The 15,371-nt window shown below is 41.8% G+C and overlaps 1 protein-coding gene across 3 annotated transcripts in view; it reads left to right on the forward strand.

Moving 5' to 3' along the window:
- The window catches only part of amot (angiomotin), a 70,920-nt gene that overhangs the window by 20,234 nt on the left and 35,315 nt on the right, over window positions 1-15,371 (forward strand). For all 3 annotated transcript variants that reach the window (XM_063060991.1, XM_063060992.1, XM_063060993.1), the window contains exon 2: window positions 7,120-8,040. In XM_063060991.1, the coding sequence (XP_062917061.1) occupies window positions 7,178-8,040 (863 nt within the window). In that variant the 5' untranslated portion in view covers window positions 7,120-7,177. The remainder of the gene's footprint in view (window positions 1-7,119; window positions 8,041-15,371) is intronic.

The raw sequence follows: 15,371 nt of genomic DNA on the forward strand, positions 1-15,371 counted from the left end.
ATCAGGAAAGGTGCTGTTGTGCTGGAGTTTGGATGGCCCCACCTCCTTTATTCCATGGCCTGCTGTCCTCTCCTATCACGATCCTCCTTTAGCCCTTTTCACCTGCCACTTTGTTCTCTTTACCCCATCCCTCTCCTTTTATTTTGGCTCCTGCCGCCTTCCTTTCTAGTCCTGATGAAAGGTCTCAACAACCCCCTCCCCCCTGCACTGAGGCTGCATGACCCACTCCTTCAGCGTCTGCAGTTTTCTGGTGTTAAGGAGCATTTTGTCTAGATAAATGGCTGCTGAATCTTCAGAATTATTGGGTCATTCTAGGTTTGAAAATGTACCTAAACTTGGTTGTGATCTAATCTTTGGTTAGAAGTGCATATTTTATGCTGTTCCTATGTTTATCTACAACAGGTATATTAACTCTAAAGCGAATTACAGGTACTATTGTTTGAAGACTTATCTGGGCAATTCAGGTGACCTCATTTCTTTTCTATGCCTTTGATCTTGTGCCAGTGTAGTGCTGAAGTTTACAATAGGGTAGTGAGGGAATTGGACAGTTTAATTTGCTGAAATTGAATTTCTTTATGGTGGTCATAAAGGTATGAAGACTTAGTGGTTGGCTCTCTGACCTACAAGGAACTAAACAGCATTTTTTTCAAGATGCCGCTTTACCGAGAGAAACAAGATCAAAAGCTACAGCTCCACAGCTTTCCACTGCAGCCAAGGAGGACATAATGAATGAAACAGAGGCAGGTGCTTGTAACCACTGTAGTGAACACCATAACAATATTGCAGACTTTCCATAATTTGACTGAAATTTTAAAAACATAGGGCCATTGTCTTGAAACTAAAACTTTTGTATTATGATGATGTCGACGTTCTTTCCTTCATAGACCATTGCCAAAAGTGAGAGAAATTTTGCATGCGGTTTGGCTTTTTATGTGAACACAATGGGGAATGTGCATGTGCACATGAAGTCAACTTTTTCTCAGGATAGCTGAATGTTTTTTGCATCTCTGCTGGTGTTTGAAGCCTCCAGTTATAAATTCATGACGTGCCTTCGCATTACTACAAGTGTTTATTTTCTTGCTTTTACAATGGATATGAATGGTAATTTGAGATTTCTTAAAGAGGGCCAATTTGCATTTGTGTGGTGTCCTTCGTGACCTCCCCGTATTGTAAGAGCTACACGACAATCAATCCAGAATGCAGGGTTTTGATTCAGAATGTTGACAAGTGCTGCTGAGCTCACCAAGTTCCTCCAGTAGATTGTTTGTTGTTCCAGATACCAGCATCTGCAGTCTCCTGTGTCAACAATTGGGTATGTTTGAGATTTACTCATCGTCTTGTGGGAACTACAAAAATTCCATATGATAATGAGTCAGATAATTTAATGCTAGGCACTAGGTGAGTGATAAATACATTCCAGGAAGAACTGTCTTGCTTTTCATGCTGGTGCTATGCAAAGTTATGCACCTATTGAGGGTTGAGTTGTCTGTTTAATGTTCATTTGTTATGTGCCATGTCGTATCACGTGAGCAATTATGGTCTTTCCATGACTGTGATTGTTCTTGGCAAATTTTTCTACAGAGGTGGTGTGCCATTGACTTCTTCTGGGCAGTGTTTTCCAAGACAGGTGACCCCAGCCATTATCAATACCCTTCAAAGATTGTCTCCCTGGTGTCAGTGGTGCCATAACCGGGACTTGAGATTATGTTCCAGCTACTCGTGTGACCATCCACCACCTGCTTTCATGGCTTCACTTGACCCTCATTTGGGGTGGGGGGAGTGGGGGTTTAAGCAAGTAGTACACCTTGCCCAAGGGTGAGTTGTAGGCTAGTGGAGGGAAGGAGCTTCTTACACCTCCTTTGGTAGAGACGTATCTCCACCCCGCCACCCTCTAATGTAATTATCCAAACGATGGCGCTCCATTCAGAAGACCTCTTCCCCCACCTCTTTCTCCCCCCTCCCCGCTGTTTTCTTAAAATCCAACTATTTCATGAATCTTTCCATTGATGAGGGAATGGTATCATTTTACTCAGTGAATGGTGGAGTCCCTGGAGTTGGAACTTGAAACCTTAATCTTCCTCACAGAAAGAATGCCACCAACTGAGCTATTGAATGAATTATTTTAAAACAGTACGCATTTGAGAAAGGAATAGTGTTACCTGGAAACATAGAGAAAGGAGATTTGGTAACATAGCTCTGCAGATTTTAGCGATGAAGAAGTTTAAGAGAAAATTGGAATGGGGGTGCGTCTGTGAATTTGCGTTTTTAATCAGAAATTCATCATCAGGCTGAGGTTTTGAATGAAAGGCAGTGCTGTGATACTTAAATTGAGAAATGATGCCCCCAAACTACTCGTGCATCCATCCACTGAGAACGTTTTTGTATTTGAGGGGTGCAGGAAATTAATAGTGTTCTCTGCTTTGCTATCCATGCACCTTGGGAAGTGTGATAGCCATAATTGCACAATAAATACGTAATTATCTCTGTGTGAAAATTCTGTGGATAGAAGCTGCCTTCTTACAGATAGTAGATAGTAGATTTAGTACAAAGTATTTATATGCTAGAATCCTGTCTCCATTGGAGCTCAATATTGCTTAGAAGCTCAGGCCAAAACAGTGGCAAGTACTGACGACAGGAGCATTTTCTCAGCGTAGCGCCTGATGTGAGTCGTCTGAGAACTTGCTTGAGAGAATGGAAGAGAATTTAAATAAATTACTAAAAAATAAATGTGCATTTTCAAGAGTATCATCTTGCTCCATTTCCACTGTAGATTGTGGTTTGTCCCACCTCACATAGAAATACACAGCAAGAATTTTTGGTTCTTCTCAATTTGGAACAGTCTAGTTGCCTCTCTCTGCTTTTTAAAAAAAAGATTGTGTCAGGTGGTATCTGTGGAGTGAGAAATAGTTAATGTTTCTCACCTGCATGTTTCCAGCATTTCCAACATTTATATCTGATATCGAGCATCTACAATTTTGTGTATTTATACTTTATACTTTATTGTCGCCAAACAATTGGTACTAGAATGTACAATCATCACAGCGATATTTGATTCTGCGCTTCACACTCCCTGGAATACAAATATTAAATATTAAAAATATTAAAAATAGTTAAATTAGTAAATATTAAAAATATAAATTATAAATCATAAATAGAAAAATGGGAAGTAAGGTAGTGCAAAAAAACCGAGAGGCAGGTCCGGATATTTGGAGAGTACGGCCCAGATCCGGGTCAGGATCCGTTCAGCAGTCTTATCACAGTTGGAAAGAAGCTGTTCCCAAATCTGGCCGTACGAGTCTTCAAGCTCCTGAGCCTTCTCCCAGAGGGAAGAGGGACGAAAAGTGTGTTGGTTGGGTGGGTCGTGCCCTTGATTATCCTGGCAGCACTGCTCCGACAGCGTGCGGTGTAAGGTGAGTCCACGGACAGAAGATTGGTTTGTGTGATGTGCTGCGCCGTGTTCGCGATCTTCTGCAGCTTCTTTCGGTCTTGGACAGGACAACTTCCATACCAGGTTGTGATGCACCCTAGAAGAATGCTTTCTACGGTGCAGCTATAAAAATTAGTGAGGGTTTTAGGGGACAGGCCAAATTTCTTTAGTTTTCTCAGGAAGTAAAGGCGCTGGTGGGCCTTCTTGGCAGTGAATGGTGCTTTGTTAGACCAAGTCAGGTCATTTGTGATATTGACCCCGAGGAACTTAAAGCTTTTGACCTGTTTCACTTGCGCACCACCGATGTAAATTGGGTTGTGCAGTCTGCTACTCCTGAAGTCAACAACCAATTCCTTCGTCTTGCTGATGTTGAGGGATAGGTTATTGTCTTCGCACCATGCCACCAGGTTCTTAATTTCCTCTCTGTACTCAAACTCATCATTACCCGAGATATGGCCTACAATTGTTGTGTCATCAGCAAACTTACATATTGAGTTTGATGGAAACTTGGCTACACAATCATGGGTGTACAGTGAGTACAGCAGGGGGCTGAGTACACAGCCTTGTGGGGCACCGCTGCTCAGAGTGATTGTAGAGGAGAGCTTGTCCCCTATTTTTACAGCCTGGGTCCTGTCTGTGAGGAAGTTGAAGATCCAGCTGCAGATCTGAGTGCTAAGGCCCAGGTTTCAGAGCTTAGGAATCAGTTTATTTGGAATGATGGTATTAAAGGCAGAGCTGTAATCTGTCTACGTTGCCTATTAGCACTTAAACTGAAAAATCAATAAGCATTTTATTTCTTATTGTTTTAGTGCTTCTTGGGGAACAACTGATAATCTGGTTCTATGCACTTAGAAAATGTGTATCTGTTAATATTCTACCTTTTTAAGTGTTGCTGAGCTGCTATTAAAGGTTGATGGATGTGTGAAATTTTCAATTGCCTTCACCTGAATGATGAAAATGGGATAATTGTGTGTTTTGGGTCTAAAGTTGTTGTTTGAGAGAATATAAAGTATTATTTAGAGGGAAAAATTTGTGATAAGAAATACTCAACTAATGTCTAGTGTGGCATTATAATAAATAATGTCATTTTTCCCATATTTTCTTTTGACTTTGGAGGCTATTTGGTCCATTGAGTCAGTGCCACTTCTTGTAGCATGCCCATCTGCCATTTGTTTGCCACCCAATATATTTTCTTGGATAACAATTGATTTTAATTTATTTTTTTTAATCTCTTGTCTCTTCTGCGGACAACTGTCGGTATGCTAGTAAGCAGTAACACCAATTTACCTTAAAAGACTTTTGTCTTTCCACTGTGTATTTGTACACCAGAAAATGTTACAACATCACCAAATTGTGTGCAGTTCAGGGTACTGAGCTATAAGTTGGAAAGTGTGCAGAAAAGATTCACAAGACGAGCCCTCAAAATGTGACTGAATGAAGTCACCAGGAGACACTGAAGCTGGTGATATAGACATCTTTATTCAGCACACAAGCAGGTATCGTACTCGAAACATTCTTAGAAGAGGCTGTCTGATCTAATATTACATGACACTTTTAAACGCTAAAGATCAGAGGTAACAGCAGGACAATTCTATTGTTACAATGTATCCACAACACATCCTTTGAATTACATATAACTTTCAAACACCTCCATCTTCACTCCAGACACCCAAAATGAATGTTAATTCTCTCTGACTCTAGGCTGCATTCATGCATATGCAGACATCTCATGTCAAATGGAGTATTTCTTTGTAGGCAATTGACCCCAGTCCACAGCTCCAAGAACACTATTGTTCTGGGCTGCATTTTAAACTCTATCTATAATCCACTTTCAGGTTTGAAGACTGGTTGCTGTTGAAATTAATGTTAACTGTATTCCATAACTCCAGAATGCACCCTAACAACTGGGATTAGAAAGCTTGAGTTCTAAAGAAAGACTAGATAGCTGGGACTTCTTTGCCTGGAGCATAGGAGACGAAGAGGTGGCGTTGCAGTGATGCATAAATTTGTGAGGGGCATTGATAGGGTGAACAGTCAGCCTTTTTTTCTGGGTAGGGGAGTCTGAAACAAGAGGCCATAGTTTTAAGGTGACAGGAGAGAGATTTAAAAGGGACCTGAGGGGCAACTTTTTCCACACTAGGGTGGTGGGTAAGTGGAATGATCTGCCCAAGTAAGGGGTAGATCCAGATACAATTGTTTAAAAGTTACTTAGACAGGTGCATGATAGGAAAGGTTTAAAGGCCGAACTTGGACATTGGGACCTGCCTGGTGTTGTACAAGCTTCTCTATAATTCATATCCTTTAGGTAAAGTGATCAGCCCTGTTAGGTATATCACCATGGTTATAGGTCATTAGTACTAAGTGATTCATATACCAGAAAAACAAAATGATTAAACTTAACAATGAATTGAATATTACTCATGAATCCACTGAAGATGTGCTTTTGTATTTCAATAACCCAATATGGTTCAAACACCTGTAAATTAATGAGTTAGGGAAATTTTGTAAAAAGTATGTCAAGGTAGCATTTGAAAGAAATAGCCAAGTTAACCTTAGATGTGAGGTCTTCTAATTAGATTATTTTAATTAGATGAAACGATTAGTAAATTTCTAACCTTCCTTTGTGACATAATTTTACTTCGAGTTGCTTTTCAATTTATGTCTGGAATTATCTGTGACACGGTGTAATTGGATTTGAAGATGTTATAGCACTTCTTAATGCCATTACAAGCTATAGTAAAATATAAGATCGACAGAGTATATAAAATTCTGCCCTGATAGGTGGAACCACATACCACAAGGTGTAATCACTGCATTACACACAAATGAGCAAGACATTGTTAGTGACTCACTTTTTTTTCTACAGAAGCTAAACTATTTTACATAGTACCTCTTATTTGAATTGTGAAATGACAGAGGAGCCTTTCATGTGCCAGCTTGTTGTTGTGGACGTAATTACATTCTTGCCCAAGTTCCAGGAATATCAACACTTAAAGGAATATAGTTCTGTGTATCAGGGAAGATCTTTCTCCATTGCTCTCCAGCACACCAGTACTTTATCCTAAAAGTTGCAGCTTATTCTGAGGTATGCTTTCTGGAATGCTAGTATCTTGTCGATGGACTTTCTTCTGAGTCGGGCATTGAGCACGAAGACCTGAATTGTCACTTTGGATCCTGTTAGGCGTTCACGAATGTAATATTGGTTCCCCAGATAGCAATGGAAACAATAAATGTGATTTGCTTTTATTCTTCTGTAGAGAACCTGCCAAATCAATTGAAGCAAATCTCCACCCCACCCCACGACCCTTTCTCCTCTAGGGAAATATAGAAATATTAGCTAACTTAGACTAATGGCTGTTGCAGCCTACCTGGTTTGTCTGGCTCATTACAAGTACAGTTGCAGCAGCTATTCTCAGAGGAAGTGGGGATGGAATATAATTTTTTGGGTATGATCACAGCTGCTTGTAAATTAGTCTGAAAACTTTATTGGGAATCATTGGAATTTGTCACTGAAAGCAGTTCTCAAAATTCTACTCCTAATTTCAAACAGGTATTTTAATTAAGTACATGTAAGAAATGTAAATAATCCTGAGATTGTGTCAAATGATTTTACCTCTAATTCTATTATACTTTCTCTCTCTCTCTCTCTCTCTCTCCCTCTCTCTCTCTCTCTCTCCCTCTCTCTCTTGAAGACAAGGCTCACGTTGATGTACATACCTGGACGGCATTCCCAGAACACACAAGCTTGAAATGAGAAATTCAGAAGAAGGAACAAGTGGGACAGTTCTACAGCGTTTGTTACAAGAGCAACTCCGTTATGGCAACCCAAGTGAGAATCGCAACCTGCTTGCCCTGCACCAGCAGGCCACGGTAAACGTTATTGCCTTCAACAACAATGGGTCAGTGATAGCTTCCAGTGATGGCATGACACAAGATGAGCGTCAAATGGTCCCACATTCTGCACGACAGGAACCCCAGGGCCAGGAGCTGCAGGTTGACAACAGTGCCATGGAGAAGCAGCTGCAGAGCCGAGCAGCGCAGAATACCGAGGAGCTCCCAACGTACGAAGAGGCAAAGGTCCAATCGCAGTTCTTCAGAGGACAGCAGCATACAGCAGCGGGAACTGCTTTCTTTGTTACGGGAATAAACAACCAGAAGATGAGAACTGAAGGCCGGTCCACAGTCCAAAGGATTGGAGCCGGGAAGGTTCACCAGGATGATGGGCTTAAAGACTTGAAACAAGGTCACGTTCGCTCTCTGAGTGAACGCCTCATGCAACTCTCCTTAGCAACAAATGGTGTCAAAGAACAATCTTCCGTTGCAAGTGGCGTGATTTCATCCCAACAGGCAAATGAGTTTTATATGAGTGCTGGCCATGTTTTGCCTCAGACGTCTGTGAAAGGGACTGACCCCCGAGGACCACCACCAGAATATCCGTTCAAAAATACACCTGCGTTAACTGTTACTTCCAAGGCTCAGGATTATGGAAATTGCTACAGTGACTTCCGATTGGGAATGGTATCTGAGATATTAAAACCAGGTGTAAATTCACATATCAGGCCAGATGCTCCTGGTATGAGGTACCAGCCACCTCCAGATTATGGTTCTGTCAGGTAAATTCAACACCTTCAATTCCTGTAATCCGTAAGTAGCACAAAAACGAGAAAATCTGCAAATGCTGCAAAAACAAACAACACACACAAAATGCTGGAGGAACTCAGCAGGCCAGCAGCTTCTATGGAAAAGAGTAAACAGTTGACGTTTCAGGCCGAGGCCTTTCTTTGGGACTGGGGTAAAAAAGACGAGGTTAGAGCAAGAAGGTGGGGGGGGTGGAGGAAGAAGTACAACATGGTGGGTGAAAATGGGAGGGGTGAAGTAAGGCACAGGGAAGTTGGTAAGTGGAAGAGATAAAGGGCTGGAGAAAGGGGAAATCTGATAGGAGAGGGTAGAAGAAAAAGGAAAGGTGGAGAAGTACCTGAAGGAGGTGTTGAAATGAGAGAGGGAAATGGGAATGGTGAAGGGGGGTGTGGGGGTGCGAATTACCAGATGGTTGGGAATGTTCATGCTGTCAGGTTGGAGGCTATCCAGACGGAATATAGGGTGTGCTCCTCCAACCTGAGTGTGGCCTCGTGGCGGTAGAGGAGGCCGAGGACTGATGTGTCAGAATGGGAATGGGAAGTAGAGTTGAAGTGGGTGACCACTTGAAAATTCCATTTTTCGGGTGGACGGTGTGTTGGTGAACTGCTTTGCCGAGAATGTAGATTGGGAGACTTTTGCTGAGACCCACCACCAGGCACATCTTCTCTCTTCTTCCCCCCCCCACCCCAAACGTTCCGATTTCTGCAGGGATATTGCTCCCTATGTGACTCCCTTGGCCATTCATCCCTCCCCACTGATCTCCCTCCTGGTACTTATCCTTGCAAGTGGAACAAGTGTCATACCTACCCATACACCTCCTCCCTCACTACCATTCAAGGCCCCAAACAGTCCTTCCAGGTGAGGCGACAGTTCACCTGTGAGTCTGTTGGGTCATCTGCTGTGGCCTCCTGTAGACCGGTGATACACCATGTTAGATTGGGAGATTGCTTCGCCGAGCAGTTATGCTTCATTCACCAGAAAAAGTGGGATCTCCAATTCTGTTTCCAATTCCCATTCTGACATGTCAGTCCATGGCCTCATCTACTGCTGTGATGAGGCCACACTCGGGTTGGAGGAGCAACACCTTGTATTCTGCCTGGTTAGCCTCCAACCTGATGGCATGAACATCAATTTCTTGAACTTCTGGTAATTGTTCCCCCCCCCACCCCCCTACGCCATTTCCATTATAGTTTCCCTCTCTCACCTCATCTCTTTACCTGCCCATCACCTCTCTTTAGTGCTCCACCACCTTCTCCAGCCCTTTATTTCTTTCACCAATCAACTTCCCAGTTCTTCACTTCACCCTTCCCCCTCTTACGGTTTCACCTATCACCTACCACCTTGTACTCCTTCCTCCCCTTCCCTTCCCTCCCCTCACCTTCTTGCTCCAGCTTCCCATCTTTTCTTCCAGGCCTGATGAAAGGTCTTGGCCTGAAATGCCGACGACTTACTCTTTTCCATAGATGCTGCCTGGCCTGCGCTGAGTTCCTCCAGCATTTTGAATGTGCTTCCTGTAATCTGTTGTTTCTGAGGTGTGAAGTCTCAGTCATAGTTTTGTGTAGAATTAGAAGCAAGTGAAATTCCAAAGAGGTCAGTCAACCATCTTCTGGCATTTAAACTTCACATACAGTTGCTCCCACCCCTTGTAATCAATTTTACTATTTTCTCTCGTGTTTTTATGTTTTCCCACGTTGTTTAAATACCATTCAAATGTAATGCTCTGAGGTGTGTTCTGAGTTACCTATTGGATTCAATAGTGACTATCTCATCATGTAACCTTTGGTTTGGAGATAAGTAATAGCTGTGCTGCACGGGATGAGGAACTAGCGTTTTGGTCCGGGAACTGGGTGAGAGGACATTGTATGACACATTTATTGATCAGAACATAGAACAGTAAGATTCAAGACTTTTTTCTTCGGTTCTCAAGTGTAAAGGAGAACAAAATGATTGTTACTCCAGATCTGATGCAGCTTTAAAAAAAGCACGATGAACATAAAGAACCCAATAAAAGAAAACACAAATAAATATAAAAGCAATCCTATAAAACAACGTCCAAGTAACTGTTATACACACAGACTGATTGTAGTAAATCTACAGCCCTTGCTGTAAATCTGTGTTGTGTTACTGGTATTCTACAGGTCAAAGCTTAACTTTGCATTTTGTGAGGATTTTTTTATAAATCTTTACATTTATGAAGGAGCCTAATGAGTTGGTGCCAGAAACCTGGCAGTTTTGTTTTGGCTATGATTGTATTCTTCAAGAACAAACCCACTCAGCTATTGTAGTTGGGTGAGTGGGCAAATCCATTACTCTGGTGCTCTGCTTGTATGCCTGTGACCAGAGAGATCACAAACTGAAACTCTTCCCAAAGCTTCACCTGTACTTTGCTTCCTTAATTTTCTAATATTTGGGGGATGTGCATGAGTTCTAAACAGTTCTGGCAGGTTTTGGTGGTGGTGTCAAATCCAGCACTAATGGTGGTGAGCTATGACTTCATCTGCTGTACCTGTCTTGTGAAGATGTTTCCACAGGGGCATTCAGAGGGCATTCCAAGGTTTAGACCTGGGTAATATGATACCATTCCAAGTCAGAATTGTTTACAATTAGGTGGTGAACATGATGGCATATTGTTGAATGTGTTTGTTGAAACATTCAAAAAATGGAAACATTTTTTTTGAAAAGATCTAGAAACATGAAGAGTTTCCATTAGAATAATCAAAGGTTATTTGACTTAATCCAAACCAATTTAGACCACAGGAATCTGTGGGATTCCAGTTTGACGTTGCTCTGGGTAACTTTAAACATGCACATATTTTAGAATTCAGTGCGGTTTGTTTTTTTGGAAAGTATCAAAGGAAAATAGGTCTTGTAATATTGGAAAAAATGGGGTTAAAATGGCATTTAAGAATATAACATGCTGACAATTTATTGGAATTAATAAACAAACTGTTCCATAAGGCATGGGAGCAGAATTTGGCTATTCAGCCCATCAGGTCAGCCAATCTTCTTTCTATGCTAGTATCTTTCCAATATGTTGGGCTCTTGTTTATCACTTTCTTGTGCAGCACCGTGTCAAAGGCCTTCTGAAAATCCAAGTAAACAATATCCATTGACTTTCCTTTATCTATCCAGCCTGCTATTTAGAGGCATAGGGAAGTACAGCACAGAAACAGGCCCTTTGGGCTATCTAGTCCATACCAAAACAATTTAAACTGCCTACTCCCAACGACCTGCACCTTGGATCATAACTCCCCTTATCCCTAATATCCATGTATACCTATCCAAACTTACCCTAATCAAAAAATTCCAGTAGAATTTTTGGCAAATTTGCCCTTAAGGAAACCATGGTGACTTCAGCCTATTCTATTGTGGCCTCCATGTACCTGAATAATGGACTCTTATTGTCTTTCCAACCACAGACGTCAGGCTGATTGGCCTATAATTTCCTGTCTTTTGCCGCCCTCCCTTCTTAGAAAGTGGAGTGATACTTGAAATATTTCAGTCTTTCTGGGACCATTCCAGGATCTAGTGACTCTTGAAAGATCATTCCTAATCCCTACACAACCTTTTCAGCTTCCACTTTCAGAACTCTGTGGTGTAGTCCTTCTGGTCCAGGTGAATTGGCTATGTTCAATCCTTTCAAATTCCCAAGCATTTTCTCCTTCGTGATAGCGACTGCACTTGGTTCTGCCACCTGCTTCTCTCAAGTTTATATCATGCTGCTGGTGTCTTCCACAGTGAAGAATGATGCAAAATGCTTATGTTCATTTGTCATTACTTTGTTTTCTGTTACTACCTCCCCAGAGTCATTTTCCAGCCGTCTGATGTCTATTCTTATCTATATATAGGATATATATAGATATAGATATAGATATAGATATATATAGATATATATGTACCTACCTACCTACCTACCTACCTACCTGTCCTTTGTTACTTCTTTCTATGGATTTGATTTGCGTCCAAGAAGGCCACCCCACCTCTTCTGCCCACTTGCCTGTCCTTTGTGAATCCTTGGATGCTAAACTCCCAACTGCGATCTTCTTTCAACCATGACTCAGCGATGCCCACAACATCATACCTGCCAATTTCTAACTGTGCTACAAGATCATCTATCTTATTCTGAACACTGTGTGCATTCACTTATAACATGTTTAGTCCTGTATATGCCACCCTTCCTTTCAATTTCGTTTCAATGTTCCTGAAGTTAAATTCTTACCCCTTTCTCAACTTTCTGTCTTGAAACTTTGAACCTTTAACCTTTATCCTGGAGACTTCTGTAAGCTCTCCTGCACTCTCCTTCCCTATTCCTTTATCAATACTCTTCCACACTGTTGAACGCAGTCTCCTACTATTATAAAGCCCTCTCCTCAGTCCTATTTATGTGATTTGCCAGCACCATATCTAAAGCAGAGGTTGGTAGGTACTTGATTAGTAAGAGCATCAAAGTTTATGGGGAGAATGGAGTCGAGGGGGATAATAAATCAGCCCTGATGGAATGGTCTTACGATGTTATAGACCCTCGACCCAGCATGATTCAGGTGGAGCCAACCCCTTCATGCCTTACAGTGCCCGACGCAGGCCTTTCATAGTCTGAGTCAACGTTCCCTCCCTCCCAACCCCATCGGAATAGCTCCCTCCTTCCCCAGTACCGGTGCCTATTCCCTAGCCAGCTACTCATGGCCCTCCTGAACTTCCACTTGTTGGCCAGACTTGTAATCTGAATTAATTGTTTTTTTTTGTCCTTCCTGTGGGGAAACATCTGGCCTTGTTGCTTTCCCTGACTACACAGCTGGGATCAGAAACTTAGATGCAATAACTTTTGTTGTTTGAAGTGCCTTCAATATCTTCTATAGCTCCTAAGCTGCAATAAGCCATGTTCAGATCCAAGAAAGCAGTAATTTTTATGAAAAGTACCATGAATGGGCTGATCTCCTGTGCAGGCTATAGCTGTCAGCAGAGTAAAACTGGGAAAATTCTGACTGATTTGTGTAGCCAAGAACGTGTTGTGTTCGACTGCTATAAAACTGGAGTAGCATCGTGCCTGTAAAATGACTTGAAGATAAGTGAGCATACATAGGTATTGCTGCTGAAATCAGAAGGTGAGCTGATAGATCCTTTGTTGCAAATGGACATAGAACAAGAACGGGCCCTTTGGCCCACTATGTTGTGCTGAACCAGATGAATTAGTATTAAATGGCTATCTAAACTCTTCAGCCCATGTCCTTTCATTTTCCTCACATCCGCGTGCCTATCCAAACATCTCTTAAAAATCCCTTGTGTATGTGTATCTGCCTCTGCCACCATCCTAGGCAGCACAGTTCAGGTACCCACTACTCCCTTCGTGTTTTTTTAAAAAAAAACAACTTTGCCCCTCACATCTGCTTTGAAATTACCCCATCTCACTTTAAATGCACGCCCTCTGGTATTAGATGTTTCTACCTTTGGGGGCGGGAAGAATACCATCTGTCCTCTCATCCATCCCTCTCATAATCTCATAAACCTCCATCAGATCTCCCCTCCACCTCCGCCGCACCAGAGTAAACAGCACTCATTTGTCCATCCTCTCATTACAGCACATGCCCTCTGATCCAGGCAGCATCCTGGTGAGCCTGTTCTGCACCCTCTCCAAAGACTCAACGTCCTTCCTATAATGAAGATGCCAGTGCTGTAGGATTCGGCTGTGCACAGAGTTAATGCTGATAGTTGGAAGGACTGGAGCAGAAGTCATATAATTAATCTGTTAGATGCTTGAATCTCTTAAACATCTCCAACCAAACTTTCACTTTGTGCTGTAGAAGCTGAAGATCTGATTCATTTAAAGGATGTGGGCATCAGAGGCAGAGTCACCATTAATTGCTCATTCCTAATTGCTGTTATTAGTCTTGTCTGTCTAACCTTTGTCTAGAGATCTGTTCTTTGGTTATACTTTTACAAGGCCGTATCTTAGACTTCATTCAACATTAAAGATTCGGCATAGATGCAAGTGCTGTTGCAGTGAACTTGTATAAACAGGAACAAGAGAGGTTGAAGTTTGGGTCTGAGTTTGAGTGGAGTACTATAATCATCATAGGTATGTACATGGCCAATTGAAAACTTCAGTACGCTTACTGTACATCGATATATTTTTGGGAGATGAGCCATTTGGAGAAGAGTGGGAAATGAAATTGAGGTGTTGACCTGGCATCATCTTAAAAAAAAAGAAAGTTAGCAGGAGAGCTGCGGTGGCTAAATGGTTGACCCTGTTCATCTATGCTTATGCTGCCCATATTCCTGCTCATTCAATCATTTATCTCTTGAGTTGTTATACACAAATCTATGTTATGGATTACTCTGCAGTGTTTCATGTGACAATTGTATTAAATTTTGTTCTCTTGGGGAAATGAGATGATGTGGGAGCCACTGTCTCTAAGTTTAGAGTTTTGTATGTTCTCCCTGTAACCAAGTGGGTTTCCTCCAGGTGCTCTGGTTTCCTCCCACACTCCAAAAACATACTGGTTAGTAGGTTAATTGGTCACAGGGGTGTAATTAGATAGCGCGGGCTTACCGCACTTTTTCTCTAAATAAAAATAATAGTCCACAAGTTAACATTAAAAATATATAATCAGTGCTAGTATCAAAACCTGAATAGTTGTTTTTAAACCTCATCAATATCTATTTGCCTCAGCCTATTCAGCAGGTGCATTTTTTCCTGCCTGACTCATCTGACTAAGCCAAATAATGTTCTCTTTATTATGTTGATTGCGAGGAAAAAGGTGTGATCGACAGTTGCTGGAGGGCTGGGATCATAATCGTTCAGTGGAAAGAACCACTGGTTGTTTGGCTGCAATACACCAATCAGTGGTACATGTCAAACAATAACAAGAGTAGTCAAGTCTCATATACTTGTTTTACTTGTCTACAAGTATTTGGAGAATTCTATTACTGTGGCCACTATTTTCTAGTTTACGTACACACACTAACCAAATATGAATGGAAGCCATTTGGCTTGGAGAGTTGCACTGGATTCACAAACAAATGTGCTCTTGATTTTGACTAAGAGCTGAACTCTCTTGACAGTGCACCTCTGATCAGGGTGAGAACTGGCTCCCCCAAACTGTTTGGATCGGTAGAAATATGATGCATTGCACAAGATGGAAGCTCCCCATTTTATAGATGTTTTCTTTGTAATATAGAAGATTTAGGGATTAACTTTATTTGTCTCGTATGCATTGAAACATACAGTGAAATGTGTTGTTTGCATCAAATCAACAGGGATCGTGCTGAGCAGCTCGCTGTTCTGGTGCCATTGTGGCATTCTCACAAC

This window comes from Mobula hypostoma, chromosome 10, assembly GCF_963921235.1.
Source record: "Mobula hypostoma chromosome 10, sMobHyp1.1, whole genome shotgun sequence".
Classification (NCBI taxonomy): Eukaryota; Metazoa; Chordata; class Chondrichthyes; order Myliobatiformes; family Myliobatidae; genus Mobula; species Mobula hypostoma.